Raw genomic sequence first — 26,833 nt, 5'->3', positions numbered from 1 at the left:
GCGTATTGAGGCTGGTGTCATTTGGGAGCAGTGATGTCATTGATGACGAATGAAGCCTCGCTAATTCTTGAAATGGTTCAAATTTGAGCGCGATTCACGAACGCATAGAAAACGCCACGTGTCGTGGCGTCGTTTAGGAGTTTTGGCGTGGGTTTCTGCTTTAGCTTTCCGGTGAGCTATCCTGCAAGTTTCTTGTTTTCATGGTAACAGTTTGATCTCATTTCTCCCAATTAGGTTTACTAATACCGTTTGGATATCATGGTAACCTATTCAATATACACCTTTATCCAAAGGAGTTCATCCTTGTTTATTAAACACAATGACAATGACATTGACAGAACTGATACAGTTTTCACAAAACTTCTGTTTTTTCTGTCAACAGGAAGAAGGAGCTGGATGAGGCCTTAGTTTCCAGGATTGGGGCAGACACCCAGCCTTTCAACATTGTGAAGGATCATGGATTTAGAGCAGTTGTAGCCAAACTGGATCCAACCCATGTAATCCCAACAAGGAAGGTGTGTTTGGTGACAAAATACTGTATGACAGTACCGTTAGCCTATATGTCAAAACGTAACCGCTCCTTTCCCATCAGGCTGTAAAGGCAACGGTCAAGGCAAAATATGTGCAGGACAAGCAGAAAGCCCAACAACAGCTCTAAAATGTTATAGCTGTTAGTTTGACTTCAGATATGTGGACATCCATAAACATGGATGTGTGTCTGGCCTTAACTTGTCATTTTATTGATGAAGACACCCGTCTCGGGTAAACTGCACTGGAGTGTTCTTGTCAAAATCTTGTCATGGTCACAGGAATTTCTTCACTTAAAAATGTTTCACCCCTCATCCGAGGGGCTTCTTCAGTTCTGACTCCATGACTAAGAGTTATACAATTCCCAGAGGCACACACAGCTATAAATTTGGCAAGAGTGAAAGCATCCCTCATGGACAAATGGGGCATTAAATCAAAGGTGACCTGTTTCGTCACTGATGGTGCAGCAAACATTATTGCCTATGGTAAGCACTGAGGGTGCGCCATGCAGTGACATGCGGTGAGGCTCTTGGCTGGTGAGGCACCGACTTCATTGCAATCAGATATACAAACATATGAACCCTTCAGAGCAGTTTACTCACCATTTGATTGGCAGCCGTTAACCTACCATGAGGCAGGAGAGCAGCGTGCCTCACTTAGTGGCTCCTTGCAGCCGTTTTATTACCCCTCAGCACAAGAACTAGTTACACACATACAGTTGTTGACAAAAAAACACTTCATTGGAAATGTAGTTCATGTAGCAAGTGTTTAAAGTTTAAACACTTGCTATTACCATACAGCAGACCATGGGATTTTACAGTCTGGGGGCCAAATCTGGCACAGCCCACAAGGTCAATCAGAACATGAATGAAAAAAAACATGGCGAACATGATTCCGTTACCGTCATATAAACGTGTTGCTTTCATTTAGAAAACAGTGCTGTTTTTGTACAGCACCTACACACTTAAGAGTACCCATGATGTGGGTAAGTGAACAGATGAGTAGTGCTTGCCAGTTAACCCTTGAAACGTGAGTTCATGCCAAAAAAAAAGTTGATGCTAAATGCCGCATCCTCAACAAGACATGGACTGCTAAATATTTATTTTCAGAAGTCAATTTACAATGGGACATAGAATTAAATCAAAAACCCTTGTAAAAATTAATTGGCCACCTCTGCTATACAGTATGTTAAGGTACCTCTGATATAGAAGCACTGCTGACCATTGTCAACAGGGCTCACTTTTGTAAAAGCTTTTCAAGGAAGCTCATTGGGATGAGTCTCTGGAGGAAAGAGACAGCTATCTAATTCTAGCCCGTAGAATAACTAGACAGGAAAATAAAGCCATATACAATAATGACTGGGTGTAGCTCATTTCTGAAAGCAAAGACAGGAAGACATACGGTAGGACCTTATTGAAGAAAAAAAGTCTCCAATCATTTGAAGGATGAAACAGCACAGCATCATGTTTTAACATGAAATTAGAAATATTTATGTGAAATACCATGTCCACTCAGTTGCTGGAAGTAGTTTTTTTGTATGTAAAGGCAGTGAATGAAGCGCATACTGAGTTTGTAAAAACACCTGGACATTAACTAAAAGCAAAATATGCTTCTGAGTGTTATTCGACATATACTTAAAGGAAAAACCCTGATCAAGATTTCTAGATACAAGCGAACCTAAAAGGAAGAGACTTTTAGAATTGCTTTAACTAATAATACTTGTTATGTAATAACATATACCAAGTTATGTTGTTAATCTATGAGGATATTGTTAGGTTTTGATCTTCAGAACCAAATATTAAGACTAATCATCAATAAAGATGAACAGAGCTTGCCAGAAGTGTGTAACGGTTTAATTTATACACATTTACAACTACAGAACATTAAACAAATAAATATCTTATTTTACAGTCCCTCTTCCAAATGGCCAGACCTGGGTTGTAAAAAAAAAAAAAAAAAAACATCCAAAGAAAAATTATTCAGTAACAGAAACTTTAAAAAGAAATGTTTATCACATTTTTTAATAAAAACAAACAAAAAAAAACTAACAAATTTGAGTGAGCTGTAACTTACGCCACTTTTGGAAGGGCATAGGAAGGATTGTAAATAGTTACAACATGCATGAATATCCAGGGACACACAACATGATGGCAAAATTGTATTACTTTAAATATATTTGTCTTAGCAGTGTGGTGATAAGACAGGGCTTCCAAGGGATATTTAAACTACGAAGATGTGATTAATGGAGGATGTTTTTCCATACTAGCATGATAAATCAGGGCACTGTCAGAAGATGGCAACATTGAGTTGGATTTCAGTCATTTCCTCAATAAATTCAACAAAAAATATTTTCAGCAACCAGGAACTATTATACAGACAACCAAATATAAAAAACTTTCTGATCAGTGCTTATAAACCTTCACCATAGCAGTAATCTGTGAGCCCCGTTTTCTTCCGGGTCCACAAAGTTGTTTCTGAATAACATGAAGACTAAAACATGTTGGTTTGTTGCATCTGAGGCAGTGCAATTCTCAGAGAATAGATTGAAATGTTGAGTTAAATGTAAATGATATACTGACATTGATTAAAAAATACTGATGCAGAAAGGCAATTCATGGCTTACGCATATCAAATACAAAGGTCCTTCTATTTGAAAATGAGTATGACCTTCAAAAAACTGAAATAGATCTGTCACTAGAGAGTGGCAGACTCTCTCAGATACTTTCACACACATGAGGGATATTAGGAGCAATGGCAAGCTGCTGTGAGGTTTCACAGCAGAGGCAAAAGCACTTGGCTGCCATTTAGGCTGCAGGCCGAAAAATCATTATGGAGAAGCAAATCTGAAGTAATTAAGTGATGTAAAGATGGCTCCTTCATCATTGCCCCTTCAAATGACAGGAGCAGCATTAACAGTCTGACCCGAAGTGAACACATGGTGTCTCTTTTGGCATGACAGGGATAATATCACTGAATTTCTAATGGCAACTTAAATCTTTGTTAAAACTAAAGTAGAAACATTATAAGGCCTCACACTCAAAAGGCTGGCTGATAAAAACCACAAAAGCAACCTTGTTACAGACAAACTTTAGACAATTTAGAAAGTACTGTATAACTAATGTACAGGGAAGACTGAAACATTGGTTGCACGTCTCACTTCTACAAAATTTTCAATTCCTATCAAATTTCTTCGTTTGGTATAATATCCATGGAAACAAATGAAACACTTATTAAATGACCACTGTAATTGCAAATGGAGGCTCTGTTAAAAATGTGGTCACATCATAAGTGTGCTTCCGATGTCATCTTTGATGAAGGAAAAAAATTACAGCAGCTAGATGTGTATATATCAATATACAAATTTGGGACACATTATCCTGCAGCAAAGATTCAGAGGTTGTAGAGAGATAGTTATACAGTTATAAGTTCCTGTCCTTGACCAGGGACTCTGATTAGAAATCCAATCAAATGATGACCAGGGCAGAGACTTTCCCTAATGTACTATCAAAAATGTCAATGTGTCTATGCAGTTTGTGAGACTGCATTTATAGGACTATGTGAAGACAGATCACCTGAAAATTATCAAAAGAATTTTGTAAGCAAATGTTATTGTTTTTCTCTCGATGGATGTCCCCAAGTTGTGGTGGTGTTACGTGCGAATTTTCCTTTTATCTTCAAACAGTGAACGAACTAAGTATACCTGAACTCCTGACACCAACACCATAACAACAAGATTGACCACCGACCAAAAGTTCACCCGGTCAAAGTTGCTTTCCTGGAGGTTTCTGTCGCGAGCCTCAAAGGCCCGCAACACCGTTTGGATTTGCACACTTTTCCCCAACCGAGCCTTCACACTGTTGATGGTGTCCTAAGGAGAGGAATCAAACCATTAGATGGAAGTGACTGCCAATCTATCAAATATTCCCCTCTGTACTAAAAACAAACTACACCAATAATCTCATTTTTAAAATGCCCAAATTCTTTTAATTCAATAACCTCCTATGTTAATGGAAAAAAAGAAGCTGACAGAAGAAAACTGAAAACATCATTATTTCAGAAAAGCAGGGGATGTTAGGGTTTGACTTCTAGCAAGTGTTCCAACATTCTTAAAAGAATGTTAGCAGCAAATATACAGCTGCTTTTTCATGACTTTTGTTCCAACTCTTACTATTATGGTCATAATAATTTTTGAATAACTTCTAATTACAAGGTAGTTATAAGTTTATTCAAACCTTTTTTCATAATTTGAAGTCAACTTTCAGGCGATTGTTTACTATTGTTTTGATTGGTTATTCTTGTGAATTAACATTAAAGGTTTAAAATGTTTTCCAAGACCACACAACTTCCCAGAACATTTTGTCATTCGCCATAACTTGCCATTATTGTAGCACTGCTCATCAGTTAATTTTTTTCAGGTGTTTGTAAGGTACTGGAAATCTGCCAACTTTTCAAAATGCTTGACAGTGTCAAGGTAAGAAAGGTCTCTATCCAACTGAGAAATATAATTGTTCAAGGTCAAAGAGAGATGAAGAATGATGCTGACAAATCCTGGCAACCAAAAAACAAGCAATACACTGAATAGACACTAAAATATACAGTGGCTTAAAAATTAAGCAGAAAACCCTTTAACACTGGAATCTAGAACAACTATGAAAACAAAAGACTGTACAACTGTAAGAATAATATCTTCTCTCAAAAGGGCTGTCTGTGTGACTTCTGACACACTGGGTAATGGATGATGCAAGCTGCTATGGAGCAAGTGAAGTGATACAATCGCTTGCCCTCAACCAATAGGTAAGAGGGTAATGACACTGTCAATGCTTATGACTGTGGATGTGGTGAAAAGTGGACTCCAATTTGTTGGTTGGGTCATACTGCACCCTATATTGTGCTGCAGGGCGGCACAGTGACAAACAAACAGAAGCAAACAGATATACAAAGTCCATGATAGATAGAGAAACAAAAGCATTCTGTACAGAAGTGCAATCTTTGTTAGTATGATTTTAAATGTCAGTTTTTCAGTGAAACATGAGATTAAGTGAAAAATCTTGAGGTATATCAGACTAGTTATAGCCTCACCATTATGTCTTCAAGCTTCATGTCTAACATGTCAGTTCCATGAACATACTCCTTCCAGTCATCTGGATCTTCATCTGCATCCATGTTGTCCAGAATCAGCTCAAAGAAGATAAGCTTTTCTGAGACAGTACTGAAGGTGTTGTCAAAGCAAAACATGTAGTCGCCATCCTCAGTTTCTATACTGGAGGAAAGCTCAATCAATGAAAGCTGGCACACATACCTAGGTCATTAATATTTATCTCACATGTGATCTGTGTAACTTACGTGTGCACTCCATCTGACTTGTGATAGTCACTGAACAAGATTTGGCCAGAAGGAGCAGAGATGGTGAAATCTACATCGAGACCCGCACCATCTAACACCTGAGAACAATGGAGACAGAGGAGGATCAGTGAAACGGAGCAAAAATACATAAATAGGCATTAAAAAAACTGCACATTATATTGTGGTGCGTAGCTGCACGACAATTTACGGGATATCTTTCGCACGTTTCATCGAAGGTCAAATTATTGATAAGCCTGGTAGCCGTGTCCCTGAAAGCAGACACTACAACAGATAAAATATTAGGGATGTTTCCCTTAAGCTAAAAAAAAATCCTTGCGTGTTATAAGTGGTTTCACAAAAATGTAGATGATTATTATATAAAGATAGAGATATATAAATGTTATCAAGCTGATTTAATTCACCTTTTAACGTTTTATAGCGTGGTTCGTTGTAATAGGGAACGCATCACTAAAACTTGGAAGAATAACCAAAGTATTTATTCGAGTAAACGATGGCTCTTTCTCCATTGACACCACACAGTGAGCTAATGTGGTATTAACTGCTCTATTTAAAATGACAGTCAAGGATATCCAAAACGAAGAAGTATTTATGACCTGATATTCAATTTCCAGTGATGCATCTTTCTTCATAGTCTGGTAGAAACACTCTCTTCGACCAGCAGGTAGAGTAAACGTGAAGTCACTGTCAAGAGACTGAGAGAACGCAGCCAGCGACAGAAACCTCTCTGAAAGAACAGCAAACAACACGAACGGGATACATAAAAATAACCGCACGGGCTCCATTACCAAGTTTGTAACCATAAAAGTAGAGAAAAAACTAAAAGACAACACAGCAGCGACAAGCCAACGCTGACGAAATGAGGGTGCAAGTTAAGCTAGCAGCTTTCCTTCAAACTTTCCTACCGTTCAACTGTTCTCGCTCAGGACTTAAGATCCCCTGAGCTCAGGACCCCGCCGGATTAAAAATAAATATGCCCCCCCCCAAACATTATCTTCAGCAAATGGCATTTTTTGACATCATTCATTTTCATCGATTAATTTAATGTGACACTTTTCATTCAACACTTGTAATGTAATACGCGGTCGGTTTATTTTAGTTCATACTGAACTGAACTTTTTTTTTTTAATTCAAAGCATGCGAACGGAAGTACCAAACATGGAATACATTTTTTTTTCTCAATTGTCTGACATATATCATAAACAGCTGTACAACCAACAACACCGTGTTCGCGGATAACTTGTGTTATTCGATGTGTGTAATTCCCTAGAATAATCTAAGGCGAATTAAATAGAAGCTTCCAAATAAAAAATACAATTACATAAAAAACATGCTCTGTATAAAAGAAGTCGTCTTTAGTTACAATTTGTAGCAATGGTGAAATCATTATGATTAAAGTTATTGGTTTTGTACAACGAATGGATGTGTTTGCCCTGTTGTATGGAAAAAAGTACATACTGTTCGGACAACTCAAGGATGTCCGAAGTGGTACGTAATTGCTCGCTCATAAACAAGTTCATAAGTTTTAACAAGTCTAAGTGTCATTCAAGTTAGAATTAAAAAGGGCCAATCACATCTCAACAGAGAAGCATATTTGTTGTATTGTGTGAGAATTACTGTCTCAAGACCACCATTTACACCAAACATCGCCTCAGCATACTATCTGCCATTTTAGAAACAGTCATCTTTTTTGCTATTTTTAGTAATATCGCCGTTGCACAAAATCACCCCTGTATGACATGAAAAGTTCATTTTTTTAAGTTTTTTTATGACATGTTAAAAACTATTTCGATACGCTTATTTTTACAATTCGCCGAGATTTTTGACATTTGGTGCTAAAGACGACCCCGTAACCATTTTTGAAGGCACTTAATCTTGAAAACACCTAAATAGAAATCGTCGGAATTCAAACATTTAATTGCACTAAACTATCTAAAACAATGACTGCTTTTCCAATAACATTGTCACAATTTCCAATAATATTTTATCCATTATCTTTGAAAAAATCTTCTTTACGTAGCAAATGGGCAGAAATTTCTTCAACTAAATCAAGCCCAGTTGCTAGGAGAAGATTTCAACAAAGAATTGACCATGACCTGGATGGGAGAAAACCTCCATAGACATGCTGATACATTATCATTGTTAACAAAGCGCACAATGGATAAATGTTACGCCCCAAAATAGGATGCACTTTCCGCTGTGAGTGCATGTTGTACATGTTGAATCTTTAAAATTTCATGGACTGTGCAATAACTTTTGGCATTTGACTTTCCCTATCAAGTATGACGCGTAAGGTTTAACAGTGTCCAAATCATGCTCAGACTAATGGGCGGTGCTCTTAGAACGTCTTGATGCTACGTCTCTTGCGATTTGTCAATGAACCTACGTCTCTCTTTTGATTGGTTGGATATGATCAGGGGGCTGAATTTACCGAATGTCCATTCTCCGTCAACGGCAGTAGTAGGGACTGAAGCTGAGGAGGAGCGGATAACTGACCTGCATGATGAAAATTAGCGCACCTCAAGGGGAGGTTCTAGCCACAAAACACAACTGCCTTTTAATTGTAACTCAACACAGGTCCCCAGTCGCTTAAAAACCTGTCATTGGTGTGTTGTGTAGCCGTGACAGATTAGAAAGAACCCCCAAAGAGCGAGGATGTTGGTCCCCGCGGGAAGATAATGAAGACGCTGCGCGTTCTGTTGGTGTGCCTCATTGTAGCTCTCCTGTGCTGGTAAGACTAGCCAACATTCCTCTTATTCTTATCGATCGTAATATATCAGGCGATTCACAATATCAAGGAAACAACGTCACGTACCAATCATTGCTTACCCCTGTCCTTTTGCTTATGTTTCCCCTCACGGTATTCCATCAGTCGTCAACGTTTTTTAACCAGATCGTCTTGCCTTTCGACTAGCTAACATCGTCAGCTAGTAGGTAACAGAAGGCGGTTGTATTTTGTTATCGCTGTTTCTCTGACATTTATCGGAAGAACCTTTGTTTGGTTTGGTCAAAACACGAACACAAATTCGACCGTTATTGTTTGAGTCATTTTTAAGGGGTCGGTGCTTTAGTTAGCCAGCTGTTGAATAGCAACATCGTGAAGGTATCGGACATAATCCCTGGACGTTTTCTCGCTCTGACAAATGTTATCAGCGGTGATCGAAATACACTTGGATTTTCCACTTTGTTTCCGAGAATAATTGTAAATCAATTGCACTTCAGCAGGTATAATCCAGAATATCTGCTTGTGAATTTACCAGTTATCCAAACAATCCACACATTAAAATAGTAATATATATTTTCGGTAAAAGCATAGTAAGATAATACGCATTTTTTCCACATCCTAAAACCCCCTAAAACATCCTAAGACCTCCTCTGTTCAGCAGAGTAAATGATTTTCTCAATTAAAATTAGAGGTTGTAGTTTTTCTTTCAAACATGCCTACAGAGGTGTCTGTAGTCTGATACCTTGTATTAAGTTGATCAAGCAAATCACTGTTTATATCGGTGTTGTCTCAGTGCCAAAGCAATGGTCACAAGAAGTAGGGCCTGGAACTGGATTTGCAGGCTAGCTGACATGCCACCTTTGTCTCAGTGTTGAGTGAGGTCTATCTCAGATTATCTCACTATCTCAGTACTTACCTCACTATCCCGCTTACTTTCTTGTGATACAAATTTATTTTCAATGTACTTACCTGTGTAAATCTCAAGATAACTGTCAGTGTTACTTGGTAGACGGTGACTCGAGCTTGCTAAGTGTTCACTCCTAAAAAAGTAAACTGCATTGTGAAAACAAAACAAAATAAACAGCCTATTTAGAAACCTTAATAGTCTTCCATTATGATGTATTCATGAAAGCGGTCTCGACCTGTAACTGTAATAATATAATTTAATCGGTTGTTTGATGGCTTGAACCAGTACCTTTTCTTTATTTTACTTTCAGCATGATGTGTTGACTAGTCTCCATATACAGGCTTGTTGTATATGGAGTTGTTAATAACTGTAGGCATCTTTTTGCTGTATTACAAACTGATAATAATGAAATCACCCCCTCGTCTTGGACTTTGATTGCTTGAAACAAATGAACCTTTTTCCCCAGAAAAAAAAAGATTAGATTACTGTAAACGGCTTAAGATAAGATTTAACATTACTTACATTTTGATTACATTACATTTAGCATTGTCTTTCATCATTATAATTGATAAACAAGGGAAAGAAAAGGAACAAATGGCCTTTTTTCTGGCTTATGAAGGCCACTGTCAGTGTAACCTCTGAAACCTCCGACACAATTACATTTCGTCTCAACTTCCAGGCATAACACACCCTTTAATCAATCATTATTTTAGCTTCCTTAAAAGTGTTGTTTACTTTACTACCATCTAATTGATGTGTTCAACACAACCATTTGCAAATGGAAATTCATTTTACTGGGCTGTTGTGGGTTACTTACTTTTCTCTGCCAACTCCCACACACCCCTGTGGGACCTAGAAAATAGGGAATACTATCTTTGCAGTACTCTTAATGCGTCTGATCTAACTGTCATTTTAGACTGGCAAATGCCCTCTGAGTTTGTGGTAATTATATGTGTGCTTTGCACGGACAAACACAAATCCAAAAAGGAAAAATTATGAGGGTCTGTGTGTTTGGGGTGGTGGTTAAAAGCCAAAAGTCCTTTGCTGGTTGAAAATTCCCTCAACAATTATATTCAGGTTTCATACTTGTATTTCTTAATTTAAGAATAAGGTGCCTTGTACTTTGCATGTTTGTGCTGCAGTGCACAATATTTGTTGTAAAAGTAAACGATGAAACCTTTTCTCTTGCATTCCCATCCTTTTGTTGAATTAATATCTACATGAACAACCTGTCATCTGATCCTATTACTGTGTCATGGCTTATTAGTTCTCTAGCAATGTGAAGATTATTGGCATTCTGTAAGATGATTAGCTCTGATAAGATAACTAGGCAGCAAACTGCCCAGCGAGGGAATTTATACTGTGTTCCATTGTACTGCAGGCATGAGCTAGATACCTCAAGCATAACAAACCTAGCAAAGCAACAGAATTCTGAGTGTCTCTGCACCCCGCATTATGTTTTCTAGCCTGAGCAGCTAAATCAGAAGGAGATTTAACATGAAAGAAGTGTGAAGATATACCTGTGCATTCAATATTTGTGTAAAATGTAAAGTGTAGTCTTCAAATTTGTTTCTTATTGTATGTCAGATAAAATCCATACCAGGAAGCTAGTAGTGTAAAGTAATTCTGTTTATGTCTGTGTTGTCCAGCCTATTCACCCATTACCATTTTATCTAACTTAGGTGCTTGGTAATGACAATAAAAGTGCAGATTTGCTTGTGAGAGAGTAAATGTGCTGGTTAGGTGATGCTTTTGCAGAGAAGATGATGAAAGAGCTGCTTATGCCTTCTTTTTCTTATTTATGTTCATAACCTTTCCAGCAGATTTGTGGAATCTGATTGGTTTGACTCTCCGGAGTGGTCTGAGGACCCTCCTGTTCTTGACTATGTTACATGGTTTTACAAATACTGATCACAACCAGTTGTCTTTGCTTATGTGGGAAGTTTCATCGAATGGTTAATAGCTACTGAGGAATGGAATGTCTGATGTGATTCTGGAGTTATTCCTGGAGGTATAATTGAAACACTAAATCTGTGGCTGACTTCAAGAAAAAAAAGCATGTTAGCTAGGCATTTCACAGCAAGATGTTGTCTGACACTTTTTGAAGAATTTGTGCCATATCCAGGGCTGTTACTGTTATTGGTCATTCCACCTCAAGTTCTGTTTCTGATTGGTTGTTGTTCTGATTAGTTGTGTCACTGTATTGTTTGGATTGCGCTGCTGTTAACATCCGTGAAAGTCAAAATAATCCGAGAAAGACCAGTTTGACCTGCCTTCATTCCTAATATGCAAATTGTTTTAGATGGCCATTATCAACAGCATGTGAATTAATTTTGCTGCACTCTCAGTGTCATTTGGTTGTGAGAATTGATATACAGGGGTATCCATGTTGACTTGAAATTAAGTTCTATCTATCTGTCCATTTATCCATCCATCCAGCTGTCATTGGATTGATAGGATGATTCTGTGTTCATTTATTTCCTTGTAATTATATTCCTCGTAATACAATTTTTGCTCTTGAGTTTCCTTCTGCTTGTGAGTGTCAACAAAGCTGGATATTGTATTTTAAAGAAAATAATCAAATGTATTCTCTGTGAACTGTATTTCGAAGCTCTGAGCATATGCTGTGAATAACTGAATGGATATTTCTTGAGTGTTTGTTCATTGTGTTGAATGCACTCCTCTACAAGTAGACTGAAAAGCAGGCATAGTGCTACAGGGCTCTCGTTAAGAGAACTTTGTGTTCTGTCAACATCATAAAAGTTCCCTTTTTGAACAGTTGTTATATAAGAAGATCCTTCTTGCCCATTTGCATCAGTGAAGCCCAGAAGCTTGTTGTCACTGACTCTACCGGTTGTTTTTCCTAATTAGTTGAACCTGTAGTGGACACTGAGTGAATTGTGTAGAAAAATAGGGCTGTTAGTGTGTTTTGCCAAATCCAGCCATGCATGAACATGAAAACCCAAGGACGAAATGCAAAGACACTAAGCTTGTCCCAGAAGATGACATTGCAAACATTAATCCTCACCTGAACGTCACTACCTGCTTCCTTTTTGTTGAATGCCCTCAACCTGCTTATTACTGTAATTTAGTAGAAGATCCAATATCCCTTTGTCATCATTGTATGTCTTCTTTGCTTTGTTATTATTCATGTGAAGGTCAAGCATTCACATTAATTGTTTTTACAATGTTTTTTCATTGTGTACAATGCGTGGAAAACATTTTACTCGTGTGATTCAAATATTGTACCGTTCTATTAAAGCATATGTATTACAGAATTTAAAGGATATACCTACTCTGTTGCCATTCAGTGGGTTAGAGTTCTGCTTTATAATAGCCATTAGCTTCTTACCTGACAATTGTTAGGTGGTGAGACATAGACAGAGGACTGGACGTAGGTGTTTGGGAACATCTTTTTTTATAGGGTGGTGACTTCATTTACAAAGTCGCCCTGTTGTAATGCTTCAACAAGTGTTGAAGAAGATTCAAACACATTTTTGAAATTGAATTAATATTATTTTAAGATGGTAATAGCTAAGTTGAATGTTTGCAACCAGTATGGTTTACATGTCTTTGTAGTTGAAGCTCATGTAGTTGAGGTTTAAGCTCTTGACAGTATCAAATCAATGGAACGATTTGCTTTCTCTTCAAGAAAGCCAGATAGTTGGTACCAGAACCTGTTGATTTTCATGTAAATGAGCCCATCTTAGAAATGGATGTACAGTACAGGTTAATCCATGCCAGCCTGTTAAACAAACACTGGCATATTGGGTATTGAGATCACTCAAAGTAAAAATTGCAGTAGTGTGGCAGCCTCCCCTGTAGTTTTTACTCACCCTGAGTAGAGAGCACTTACTTTTCAAATATAGAGCTTTATGAGGATTAATTAAATAATTAAGAAATAAACACAAAAGCCTTTACAATGGAATGCCAAGTAAAACTGTAATGTATTTTTTTTATCATTGTAAGTGCTATTGTATTGCCTTTGAACATTTCTATACAAGAGAGCTTTTAGCAAACCTGTGTTAGATTGGATTACAGTGATTGCTTTACCACATTGAAGTCAGTCTACAATAGACAGAAACAGAAAAATAATTTATAAATGATAATTTAACAAACAATTCAATCCACTTTATAGATTTTTCAAGCAAAGCAAAGAAAGACATCTGTTAAAGTAAACATGGGATTTGAACCTTGATGTCATAAAAACAGATTCTTTTTCTCTCTCCTTGTCTTTAATGATTTAATCATAGCTTTGTTGATAACGTTTCTTTTTTTTCTCTCATATTGACTGATGTCTGTGGAAAACTATGATAGATCTGAAATTGTGAGCATTTGTGGGAAATCAGTCCCATTAATCGAGCCCTGGAAAAATAAACAACGAAATATCTGTCCAAAACAATCAAGGTTTAGCACTGAAGGCTAGAAGGTTGCGGAGACATAGCAGGACTTGGACCTCAGACTACTGATCCTACCTTCTGGCCCTGATGACTGCTGAGCACACCAAGCCTTCTTGTTTCTCAGCTTATCTGAGGTTTCTGTTGCAAAGCAGTTAAACTCTATTCATATTCAGAAACTGGAATTTCGTTGAGTCATAATGATCTAATCTTCCAAGGTTTTCCATGATCCATGACATTTTGAAAAAAAATAGATATTTCTAGAAAAGACATCTATTCATCTGATACCAGTCTTGCTTTTCATTAGCTTGTTCTTAGAAAAGTGTGTGATGGATTCAATCTTGCTGTTACAATGAATAGTTTAAAATAAAATTGAAGAAGTTACAAAAAGGATGTACAACATCTTCTGTCACACATGAATCCTTACACCAAATTTAGACACCTAAACCTACAGAACCTATGACTCAGAACAGAAACCCAACTCAATAAAGCTGCAATACAATTGAAATGAATACTCATTTTAAACTCTTGACAAAAAAGTGATTTAGAACTATTTATCTAAATCTAATGTTTCACAATAAATTAATAAATGTTTTCATTAGTCTAAGGATGAATCTATCATAGATAAATAGATTGTTTTTTTTTTTGCTTTCAGTCACCATAAACATCCTTTTGGAATTTTCTAATTCCTTTTTGAGAAGTGAAGACATCATTCAAAGGTGAATGCTGGGTAGTAGATTCAGGTTTTTCAGTGGTTAAAAGGAAATAATTCCGCTTATTGCATGAGTCAGTAGTATTCTGTGGGTGGAGACTGTAAAATCTTCAAGGTGTAGACCTACGTCAGGAACTACGTAGTTTTGTGATGGCATGTGCACAAATGTTAGAAAAGGGTTGGGCATTGGAACACTGTGAATTGATTTATTTTTTGCGTCAGATGACTTAGTTCATGCACAGTGAAGTCAGAATAAACAGGGCTAGTTATTTCATAAGGTTATTTAACTGTAAAGTCATGAGTTTCTGATATCATCAGGGCTTTCAACAATTTACCGCATACTATTTGTGAACTCTTTATTTCTCTATAAAGAAATTGCAAGTGAATTCTATTGCGATTAATTGCCAAAAATCAGTGGTTGCTCTGCCTTTTTGCTTTACTATTATCCAGCACAAGCTTCCCTGGTTTCACTTCTTCCCCTCCCCCCTCTTACTCCCTGCCCGGTGGTGTTTACCTTTTGCTGCTACCAACTCACTCTCATACATGTACTTTGAGTTTGTTGGTCTGTGTCCCTTCTTTTTTTTGTTTATAGTTAAGTCGAGCCTACAGCAAGTATTTAGCTGCGTCTTCTTACTGTGTGGGTGACAACAAGAAAGAGGCCCCCACCACAGCTTACATGCATGGCTGCAGTAGAACATTTTGTACTGTCGCTAAAAAAAGTCTATTTTGAGCCAAGTAAAGGCAGTGCAATACCATATTTTACCTATTCATTGAGTGTTAATATTATTTGTGACCAAAATACAAAAACTTTCCTCCATTTTCAGCCCTTGTGCCACTTACATGACTAGTGTTAACCTACCAATGGAGTTGCACTAGACAGCTAGACTTTTGTACACTATGTACTGAGGTTAATATCTGATGTGTTTTTGTTCTCGTGCTGTGCCTGTTGGTGCATACACACCAAGAATGTACCGGCATTGTTGGATCCACTCCCACCCCTGCTTACCCAGATTGGCAAAGTAGCTTTTTCCATCAAATGGCATTATGTCACATGACTGCATCCTTGATTCTGTCTTTCTCTGCCATTGTTCACAGCCAATGTTCAGGATGTCACACTTTCTCGCTCTTTGATTCCTGTGTGACCACACACCATCGCAACATTCCTCAATAGATTTTTGTTTTAACCTAGATTGTAGCCATCTTTAATATTCATAACCCTAACCCTAACCCATGTTAATTTCATGTGCTTTTTCTTTCTTTCATTCATTCATTCATTAGCTATACCGGCTATCCTGCAATTCAGACTGCCATTTGGGCGCATGTATGCATTCGCGTGTGTGCACAGCCCAAACATGGCACATAAGGTGAATAAAAGGAGAATTCTACTTCTTTTTCATTTACTTTGAAGGTAGCACCTATTTGCACTTTTCTCACCATGACATCCATATATCCCTAGATTGTAATGAGTTAAATATGGATAATTTTACAGTACAGACGTTTTTGTCGTTGCAGCTTGTTCTTGTAGTTCTGGGTCTTTTTATAGTTTTCAGCCTGTTAGTGACTGATGTTGATTGGCTTATCATGGGAGCTCATCAAAGTTTTATGTTGTTCTTGAACAGTTAAGACAATATATGCATTACATCATAATCATTTCAAAGACCGCTGGCATTAGGGCATTCAATGTAAAAACCCCAAATGAAATTGCACAGTGTCCGTCTTCCAACTAGACCTGTTTGCTGCTAAAACAAGCTTCCACAGAGGTGTTTCTGTTCATTCGCTCTGCATCCCACAGAAGGGTGCCTGTGTAAACTAAAATATGTGCGTCACAGAGCTAGCGTAAGCATCCTGGTCAATCAGAAAGACAAACATGTTTTACAAATGCCTTGAAGCTAGTGTCATTGACAAAAGAGAAACCATTTACCAAAAGAAAGAACCGACAAGTTTATCAAAGTTGTCTGTTTTTAGGGGAAACTTCATAGACTGGCATTATTGTGTGATGTATCTTACTTTGCCTCTGTCAGCACATTTGGCAGTTTTAACTAAAACACTGGGCCATTAATTAATACTTTGATGCTTTGATTGTCCTGCTTGATAATGGCAGAAATCATGATTTTATTCTGATCAGTATTAAAAATAGGATTATAAAACATGATTACAAACTGGTTTCAGAATATCAAATACGTTTATATTTTTCAATGTTAATTTTTCTGTGTAACAATCTTTCCTTTCAAACTTCTTGAAAATTGGTAATTGTATATGACTATCATCTAACCTTGCTATTGATTTTTGACCTTGCTTTATTGGAACCTTAGTGTCACCTGGATATTGGAAACGGGCTATTATCTATTTTACAGCCACAATTAGTCAACCAGGTAAACACATGATACCACAAATTTAATTGCTGGCTCCATGAGTTACTCAATTAATACCCTGTTAATTTTCTTTTCTATTAAACCTTCATACTATGCAAAATAGTCACTTAGAGATTTAGTGTTGCATAAATAAACTTAATGACTTTCAAATCCATCAGTAACATAGCTAATGTAAGGCTAGCACAATGTCCTGTACCAGTGCTTTTTCACACATGAAAATATAACAGAAACTTGAATAAATATCAGAGTTGTTGCCTCATTCCTTTTCTAAGAATATCTAATTAGTGGCACACGATACAAAAATGATTTGGGCATCTGCATGTTGTTCTCTATCGTCATTGATTTAAAAGAAGAACACAATGATAATTAAATAGATCATGTATTTTATTTTGAGGCTCTCATCAATTGCCCTCACCCTTCTATCACCGCTTTTTGTGCCAAGAAGTTCTTGGGGGAAATATGACAGATTAATACATTGCTGTTCCAAGCTAAGATAGATGGAATGACATCTCATGAAAATATGGACACTTCATATTCTACAGAGCAAAAGAAGGGCATTATACTTGGCGAGTAGTGAGGTAGGGGATTGACGGCTTACACCTTTGCTCCTTCTAAGTAGGCATCAGTGTGAAGTAAGTGTGCACTGCTATTGAAATACAACATGTGCATGGTAATTATCATAACTCCATTGTGTCATTCTCATGGTTGTGGTGAACCATAGTTGTATTGAATGAATCACTCACTCTTGTTTTAATTTTTTTCAGCATTTTTTTTTCACTTATTGAAGAGCAGCAGGAGATATAGAAAAGTACTCTTATGCACTACCTTTTTAGGAATGATTCATTTATATTGGCTCTTCTGCAAAAAACTCTACAACAGAAACCAAACTCAAGGACATACTTCTTTAGTAGTTTAAATAGCAGCCGCAATAATAGTAGCTGACCCATAAACTGAAGTCAGGGTTAGTTCTACCAATACCCAATCCTTAATTATCATGTTTGTAAAGTAAATTCATCATTACTTTAGACGAGTGCATTTTAAGATCAGGTTGATCTGTAAAATTACTTAACAGTTCACACTGAGTTTTGCAGAGTGATCTAATCAAAGTCTGTTCTGACTATCTCTGGAACTGTACAACCTCAAAGTTATCCATAAATGACTGAGAAAAGATTGTATAGCCATATTTCCATACCTTATGTCCTCCTCTTCAAATTTTCAGCTAGATGTTGTTTACAATATCTCCTACTTAGCATTAAAAGTGTTTATTTCTTCTAAATGCCTATGGTTCCTTGTTAAGTAGCTGGAGCTGATATACATTATAAATATTTTTTCCATTGGCAAACACTTTGGACTGTTGCATGGTATATTTGATATTTCCCACCCATACCATTATATGCAGACTTTCATGGAAGATAGTTATAGCAGGATCAGAGTGTTTAAAAAATGCCCCACCACATTGTTCTGTGCTTTGAGGAAAAGGAAAATTAGAATGCATATGTAAATTTACACAAAACATGCACTGAGTCCCCTGAGGCTTGGGTTTTAGGCTCCTCCCTTCTTTTTGTTTAAACAGTGAGGCCATGTTTTCCTTCTGGCAGATGCAGTGGCCTACTTTACAGACAAGCCTTGGATCAACTCCCTGCCCTATAATCCACCTCTGCCAAGGGCAGTCTTGTACTTTCTGGTCAGGTCTTCTTTCTATCTTCAACTAATTAACTTTTTTCAGTGTGGATGTAGTTGCCTCTTTTCAGAATACAGGTATATGTTTTATTCCTACTTGAAGCATTAACACTTCAGCAATGTTTGACTTGTAATAAATATGAACAGATACAGATTGAGCCAAGTACATATGGTTGTATGTATTGGATCATACTACCAAACTATATACAGTTATATGTGATGCTAATTTTCACAGAAGTGGGTAAGTGACAGCAAAATAATGCAGAGCAACAAATCAACCCTATCAGCATCAGCTATCAGATTTTTTTAAGAGTCATCAAACTTTGAACTTCTGTATAACAACATTTTCAAAAGAAAATGTAAAAATTGCAATTTATTTGTGTATCTCGAAGATCAAAGGCATGGCATTTGATAGTGACAAAATTGTCATCTTGAGTCCTCCTGTGCTTTCAAACTGGTAATACAAGTTATTTTGGGGAAGTTTTAGAAATGAGATGCTGCAATACCATGTATCTTGTGTTGTGCTAGTGACTTAATGAGCAACAACAAGCCGATCTGAGATCTAGGCCAGGAGGGGGGAAAGCAACTAATCTGACCTAGCTCAGGTAATGTATTAGTGTTAATGCAGTGTCATGCTCTGAAGCGGATGAGAATCTTTTGAGAAGGCACAGGCAGTGTTATCCTGATTCAACTTATTAAAACATTTAGCCCAAAACCATAGTCAAAAGAAGTAAAAATGTGTCAACACAATTAAAACTTATGGGAGTGCAAGGGCAGTACCTCGACTATTAAAAGTTATGAGTGCACATGTGTTGTCATGCTCAGGGCCCCTGAAAACCTAGTAACCATGCAGACTTAATGCATGTGAAGGGATCAAGACTCCTCTGGCATGCCATGCATTTGTTGATAGAATTGGACTTGCCACTCACAGATAAATATCTTCTGCCTCTTCTCTTTGTCTGCATTGTGTTTAATCAGTTAGGTTGTACAGTAGCAGATAGTTTTGATAGTTGTACCACATACCCTGGTTATGAATGGTCCTAAATCCCACAGGAAATAGCAAGGGATTTTGGCTGTTGAACCAGCAGACAGAGAAAACTAGGTCATGTTGCATATGAGTCCTTGCATGAATAACTCAAGTCTTAAATTTTTATTTCTGTATATTATTTCTTTATATTATTCTTTTTTTATTAAGTGAATGGTCATACTTGTAGATAGCATACGCTTTCATTGAAAATTTGCTCTGTAACGATCACAGTATTAGCTCATGCTTTTGTAAGCGATAGGAGTCAGACCCTCACAATTCATCAAATGGTTTTAAGCTCAGTATATTTTTTCAGTACCTGAACAATGTCATTGTTAGATGACTAGTCCTGCATTTGTGATGGCCAGAAGATCAGTCTGTTTTTTCCTGTTTTCCTTTTTTCTCCAAATCTAGGCTACTTAGTATAGAATCCTGAAATATGTAATGCAGTAAGTCATTCTAAATGAAATAATTTAAGTTTGTTTGAATACAAAAAAATATCCACACTTGCCATCACGAGGTTTGTTTCTCCTAATTGTTATAGAGCTGGAACAGGACGAGAAGGCAGTCAGTTTACCTGATGGAAAATATATGTTATGTTAAAGATTAAGATAATGGCATATTCAAGAGTGCTGAAGCCCAGGAACCTTCACAAGATGAACATCTGTTGTCATCCCTGAAACCCTTTAAGGGGGCACATCTGTGGCTGTTCACTGCTGTGTTGACTTTGATGACGATTGTTGAGTGAAAGAGGGTTAACTGACTCCAAGTTTGTGTGAATCATTCGTGCACAGGGTTACAACACTTGCCTCCGTGAGCATTTTTTTTCTTTTTGCACCCAGAGCAGGAAGAGGAAAAAAAAGTAGTCAATGGCAAATAAGTTGTACAAGTGCTATTTCAATTAAAAATAGAACTGGGTAAATAATGGCCGTAGCAATGAAATAGCAATGAAACTGAGGTTCCAGTTGATTTCCTTTTTGAATCTGTTATGACACTTCTAGGTGTCAGACAAGCTGATGTGTTTTTCTTAACGTGCACTATATTGTTAAGATGAGAATGTAAAAGATGTAAGAACTTCCAATTGTAATGAGTGCATAGCTGCCAACTTGCACAGTATGTCATGTCCCATCCTTCATTAGCTCTGTACTTGCCAACGTATGCAATGTAAGATTCATGACATACTTTCATTCTGTGACCTCTATCTTACTCACCATTTAGGGTTCACAGTGTCCCCTCCCATTGATGCACAGGCATGTTGATTCAGATGTAGGTCACAGTACACCCTTAAACCAGGTTCTCACTGTGCGCCTCCCTTTTTTATCCCCTTAGATTTTTGTCACTTCTCACTTCTTAAAAGGACTCCTATCTCGGGGTGTCAGCATTCATCTTTGGATTTGAGTTATCATTTAGCTAAGCAAGTAAATGATATTCTGTTAGAACACACCATCATCACTAAAAGCAAATACGTATTGCATGACTTGTGATGTGTGGCTTGGTAGGGTTCGATCAGACATTATTCAGTGAGTCAAATGTCCAGTTATCATTTCAAGAGCATTATTTACTCTGGTGTGTTCTCTTAATTCTGTGTGACACTGCAATGCGTCCCTTGATTATTTTCAACAACTGTTTCCTTAACAGTGATTATGGGCATTTTAAAAGTTCAATAGCACAGAGTAAAACTGTGGATTATCATTTCCAATTTTGTCTGTTTTCATCATCATCATTTCTATCATCATAAATGCACAGTTAATAAAGGTTGTAATAACTTATTAAAGGTTCTTATTAGTTATTTCATTTGTTGCATAGTGAACTAAACATTAAAGCTGTATAACCAATTTAAAATGATAAGGTCAGCACTGGAAAGGTAGATGTCTTTCTCATATTATACCACATGAGAGTACATTCTTTTACAATTGTCTCTTGTTAGTTTCCCAGTTGATGGTGCTTTATTAAAAGCAGAAGGCATAAAGATTACTCTTTCAAAGGGCATGCTATTTATTGTGAGCAGATTTTGTCAGTTATATTGAATCTTATAATGGTTTCACACACGGTGGTAATTTTATTTATTTTTTTTATTTTGTGATGACTGACTAGTGATGTTTCTATAGCAACAAAATCCTCCCCCCAAAAGTCATTCTTTTCTTCAGATAGGACTGCGATTCCCAGATTATGTTGAATGTGGGCCTGCATATATACAGTACAAGATAGAAGCTTTATATAATTATTTCATGACTTTTGAAATCAAATTTTCACTCCTGTTATGTATTGTTGTCCAGCTTCCTCATGTGTCTGTGATTAGCCTTCACCATATAGCATTGTTCGGCTGTACAGTATGGACCATTGTGTTCTTTTGGTGTGGTGCCAGACTTCAGTATTTTTTGCAGGGGTCAAAGAGTAGCGTTAGCGTCAATTATCATGTCTTCTGACATTATCTCTTGTGTAGTTAACCTCAATAGTTTAGTTTTTTGTTGCATTTTTGTTTTTGAAATGCTCACAAACTAGTAATATTTTTTTATATATAAATGATTTCATCTCAATTTGCTGGTATGTGTTCACGTAGCTGTTCCATAACTTTGTTGTTGTCCTCTTTAGTGAAATACAGTACGTGTAGGTTAACTCGCAGACAATGTTTAAAATGTAACTCAACATGGTTGAAAGCTAGGGATCTAAATATAGCACTGAGCCTATATTACCCCATGGGTCTCATTTGCCCACGGGTGTTAGTACATAGGGTGGTTTTAGAGGTTTCCTCATTGGAGTTCAAATAGAGGAAAAAAAGTAATCAAGTGAAACCTCTATCTATAACAGCAGAAGCCAGGTAAACAGGAATGAGTAGAATCGAAATGACATCTTTGCTCACCTCCTCTGAAGTGGCTGCTATTGTTCCACCTGTTTATATGGATATTTCTGTCATCACATCAAAGGTATCCTGATTGGCTAAACCACTTTAGCTGAACAAACAAATAAGTTGTTGCCTAGCAAGATGGATTCTCACCTTATCTTGTAACCTTGCATATACAATTTCCCTGCTCAAATACCATTTTTCATAGGTGGTCATTGTCATTGATACATCCTTTACCAGAGTACCACAATCAATAGCTCAAGTTACCGAGTTGTCATTTCTTGTAGATGGAAAAGAGGTAGCCTGCACCATTTTAATCTGGTTTATCAGTCACATCCGTTATCTATGACTAGAAATGAACACAGAGAGAATGCCTGAATGACAGGAGAATTACTTACACAGATGGTTGTTTCTATGTTGGTGCTCGTTACTGAGCTCCCTCTTTATTGCATTGCTTGCAGGGTGCTAACATAAGGGCCCATGTGTAATGGCCTCTTTTGACATTGATATTTAACCTCTTTGGGAAACCAGTTGAAGAATCACGTGGCTTGATTCAAGTCTGACATCAGTGTGTAGCTGATGTGTGTAGCTTCTGTCAGTAGGACACAATGAAAATTATCCTCATTATCCATGTTTTAATTTTGCTTTTAGTATTCTCATATATGAGGCTTAGACTCAAAAGAAATGTACAATTTATATGAAAGCTCATCATAGTTTCCTACAATTAGTCTTGCATGCAGTGAATTTAAATATTTTTCTCTGGCTTTTTTCTCTAGTCATAAAATGAGGACAATAGACTTTGCCCATTTTTACTTGCTGAACAAAGCTTAAAAGTGGAGCAAATAAGAAAGCACTTACGGTAAATCCCACATTGATAGCAGGTTGCAAATTATTCTTTATTTAACATTCTTTTTTGAAAAACATTTCTTGGCTCAAATCTTTTCTGTTGAAACAATGCCTGTGCTTCAGAACTTTTCTCTTCATTCCAGCCCAGTTAGTCTTGGTAAGTGCTGTGATTCTGTCCTGTATATAATGTAGTAGAAAACACAATGTATGCATAAGTATATTGACTTTAGAAAAACTCTACAATGGCTCCTAAAGGGAAAACTGCACCTTACTTTACCATCCCTGAGCCAAGCACTGCTAAGTCAGGAGATCAGAACATTTTTGTAATGCGCTCTTTACCTGCCTTTTGTTTGTTCTGTCTTTTTTGGTTTCCCTATTTCCTGTTCTCTCAGCTCTTCATGTACATGCAGTTGGTGGATGTGTTACTTTCTTTGCTTTTTGTCCAAAGGGAATGTTGCCTTCCTATTGTTAGAAGTGTAGCCCTTTAAATGGTATATTTGATGTGGTGATAGTATTTGTTGCATTGCATTGTTACATTTTTTTATTTTTTATTTTTTTCAAGGTACCCCTGTCATCATGCCTACTGTTCAGAGCACAGCTTGTCTGGCCCAGGTCAGTCTTCTGGGGACAGAGACCCAGAGGAACATGCACAGGAGCAGGTCTCCACACAACTCAAGGTTTGTTTACATTTTTTGTGTGTATGACTTATATCAAGTCAGTCAGTTCAGTACAATTCAAGTAATTCCCCCAAGCAACACCAAATAGCAAAAAATAATATGAATATTCCACAAAAAACTCAGCAAAAATTAAGCAAACCCTTCTCTGTGATCTTGTCATTTAATCTTGTTAGCTGAGTGTGGTATAGTGAACATTATTATTAGCCTCACCTCAGGGTTAGATGTCTTGAGTTCTAAGAACACTGGAATGGTCATGTTGGGAGTAGGGTCACTGAGTGACCTAGTGAACCTTGGTGAATTGTAGCAGGCATGGCAAGATAATTGGTAGGTCAGAGGATCAGGGAGGTACTGGATTATGTAGGGAGGTCTGTGAAGGCTGAGTGGGGGAGGAAAGTCGTGTTTGTCCTTGCACCTTTTACCAAATGGGAATTTCCAAGGAAACAGTATTAGATAACTCATTATTCATCTTTATAACTCTTACAGTTGATTATTTGTTGAATGATTGAAATTGTGTTAGAACACCAAAATCATCAACATGATACAATATCAGAGGATTAGAATCTCTTCTAGGTAATGAATTACAGAACTTTGAGGGTTACGTTGACACGTTGTCAGGAACATACATTTCACATGAGTCATCGTGAAGGTACTGATATAGGTTAGAACAAATACTGCTGGGGTAAAGTTCTTTGTATAGTAGGTTTCTAAAGACACTATTTTTGGTCAAACAAGGAGACTAGCCGTTTTTAAAGTGTGCATTTGACAGTCATTTCTAGGAGCATGGGCCTAACCAAAGTTTGCATAATGTGGTCTAAAAAGTAGTTTTAGGTGAAGTTCTTTAGACCCTCAGCTTTTTTAAATTAGCCGTCAATGTCGTATTTATTAGAATGGTTATTCCGAGTACTATACTTATCTGTATGTTTGCCCAAAAAAGGCAAAGTTTTATTTGTTGTCCAAAAAGCCATGGATGAGTTGTCTTTAACAGTCTTTGTTCAGTTATATGTGTTTTCAATTGTGTCCTATTCAAAAACTTTTAATCCCCCACTTTCACTCTGAAAATGTATTATTTTGAAAATAGTTGGTATGCCATGATGCTTTACCGTGTTCAAGATTGTATTCATGCCACTCAAGTAAAATAGGGCATGAATATTTTTTTCTTTTTCACTAGACGGTGGAAGAGCAGACAACACAGACAACCTACGACGTAGTGATAGAGACAGAGAAAACAGGTCTCGAGGATGTGGCGACAAATGATATGGACCCAGAACAGGTATTTATTTAGCTATTACCGAACTATATTCAGGTACTCTCTTAAAGGAAATAACTAAACAAACGTCCACGCAAACACATACACACTTCTTAAGTGAAAACTCAATACATTAATCATAACCTTGATATTATTGTACTGTTGTTAAATGACTGTAGGTTACTCCCAGATCTATACATTTACATACCATTCAGATCCAATTCTGTTCTGTACATTTTAAGTTTAAAGTGGGCTCCATGATAACATAAGCATACTATCGGGAATTGTATAATTGCTAATTTACAAATCGGCAAGTCATGAATCCCAGACTAACCTTTACCAAAAATCTAGAGGTTATGTGTTTTTTTTTATTCAAGCATGTCTTTTATAATAAGTAAGCATTGTTTTTTTTTTAAACCCCAAAAATAAACCCTTTCAGCTATTCCCACCTTTAAAAAATTATAATGTTTCATGTTAAAACTACAGCATCATAGACTGAAATCAGTTGCATATTGCCATGGTAACAGCAATGAAGACTTTACCAATGGTACTGCAATGTAGCAACTGTAACGTTAGGCTTCATAAAGTATTCATCTCAGGTTCAGTGAAGCTTAGCACATCTCTTGGTTGATGTTGCCTTTTTGTTTCTGTTGATGGATTAATTAATTTATGTGTTTGTGTACATTTTCCAGACTTTTTATACATGGGAAGCTGAGACAAAGGAAACCAAGTCTGATTCAGAGTTGCATCCTGAATCAGTAGCATTTGAACCTGAAACTATCCGAGACCTCCAGATTGCTTTAGATCTGCAGACTAAAACCGAGGACCAGGATCATGTCCAGGAATCTCCAATTACTTCCAGACAACAACCAGTTTCAGTATGTTGCCAAGAGTCTCCAGATGTCTCAACTGCCACACAAGTCTTCAGTGATGAAGCTCCTACACCTTCCAGCTTTGACCCAATCCTAGAAGCATCTCCTGATGAAGCTGAAAACAAACCTACCTCACAGAGTGCTGGCCAGGCTCCAGAAGGGTAAGGTCAAAGTCATTATGCCATTCCAAAAATCACAATCCCGAGCATTAGAAGGTTGCAGATAACGATAAAAAAAATTATTATTTTAAGATAAAAAAATTGAACATTTTCATATAAAATCTGCTCCTCTTAGAGTGGATTAAAATTTTTGAATCATCCTCCATGTGACAAAGAATTTACATGCAGGGGCATGCTTTCTGTTCTGGCTTTGTCATGATGCACGTTTCGTTTTTTTTTTGTTGGCTCACATTTATGATCTCTTATAGTTTGCTTGATTTGAATGATTTTATTTTCCAATTGAAAACTGGAAAAATGACTGATAACAAAGTGGACGGAAACCTCAAGGACGTGGATTTGATCCCCGATATTCACTGGATCTGCTCATGTACATGCAATATGCATGAACCGCACTTGATGATTGAAAATTGTGGAAATCATGGAAGTTCACCCATGCGGATGTGAATTTTTACTAAGAGCGTCTAC

The 26,833-nt window shown here is 37.1% G+C and overlaps 2 protein-coding genes across 5 annotated transcripts in view; one reads left to right on the top strand and one right to left on the bottom strand.

Moving 5' to 3' along the window:
- Positions 1-1,246: 1,246 nt before the first annotated feature.
- tmed5 (transmembrane p24 trafficking protein 5) lies at positions 1,247-6,842 on the bottom strand. Its single transcript, XM_086162259.1, has 4 exons — positions 6,486-6,842; positions 5,872-5,969; positions 5,608-5,788; positions 1,247-4,396 (listed from the first exon to the last, which is right to left on the bottom strand). Exons 1-4 carry the CDS (start codon positions 6,690-6,692, stop codon positions 4,178-4,180), a joined length of 705 nt encoding a protein of 234 aa, XP_086018385.1. The 5' UTR covers positions 6,693-6,842; the 3' UTR covers positions 1,247-4,177.
- Positions 6,843-8,339: 1,497 nt separating this feature from the next.
- The window catches only part of suco (SUN domain containing ossification factor), a 35,594-nt gene continuing 17,100 nt past the window's right edge, over positions 8,340-26,833 (top strand). For all 4 annotated transcript variants that reach the window (XM_086162412.1, XM_086162411.1, XM_086162410.1 and 1 more), the window contains exons 1-4: positions 8,340-8,620; positions 23,957-24,071; positions 25,240-25,341; positions 26,010-26,350. In XM_086162412.1, the coding sequence (XP_086018538.1) occupies positions 8,568-8,620; positions 23,957-24,071; positions 25,240-25,341; positions 26,010-26,350 (611 nt within the window). In that variant the 5' untranslated portion in view covers positions 8,340-8,567. The remainder of the gene's footprint in view (positions 8,621-23,956; positions 24,072-25,239; positions 25,342-26,009; positions 26,351-26,833) is intronic.

The sequence above is a fragment of the Fistularia commersonii genome, chromosome 16 (assembly GCF_037954325.1).
Source record: "Fistularia commersonii isolate RoL2024-O1a breed Wild chromosome 16, RoL_Fcom_v1.0, whole genome shotgun sequence".
NCBI classification, from domain to species: Eukaryota; Metazoa; Chordata; class Actinopteri; order Syngnathiformes; family Fistulariidae; genus Fistularia; species Fistularia commersonii.
The sequence above is the reverse complement of the archived record's forward strand: the minus strand, read 5'-3'. Positions and strand labels throughout refer to the sequence as shown.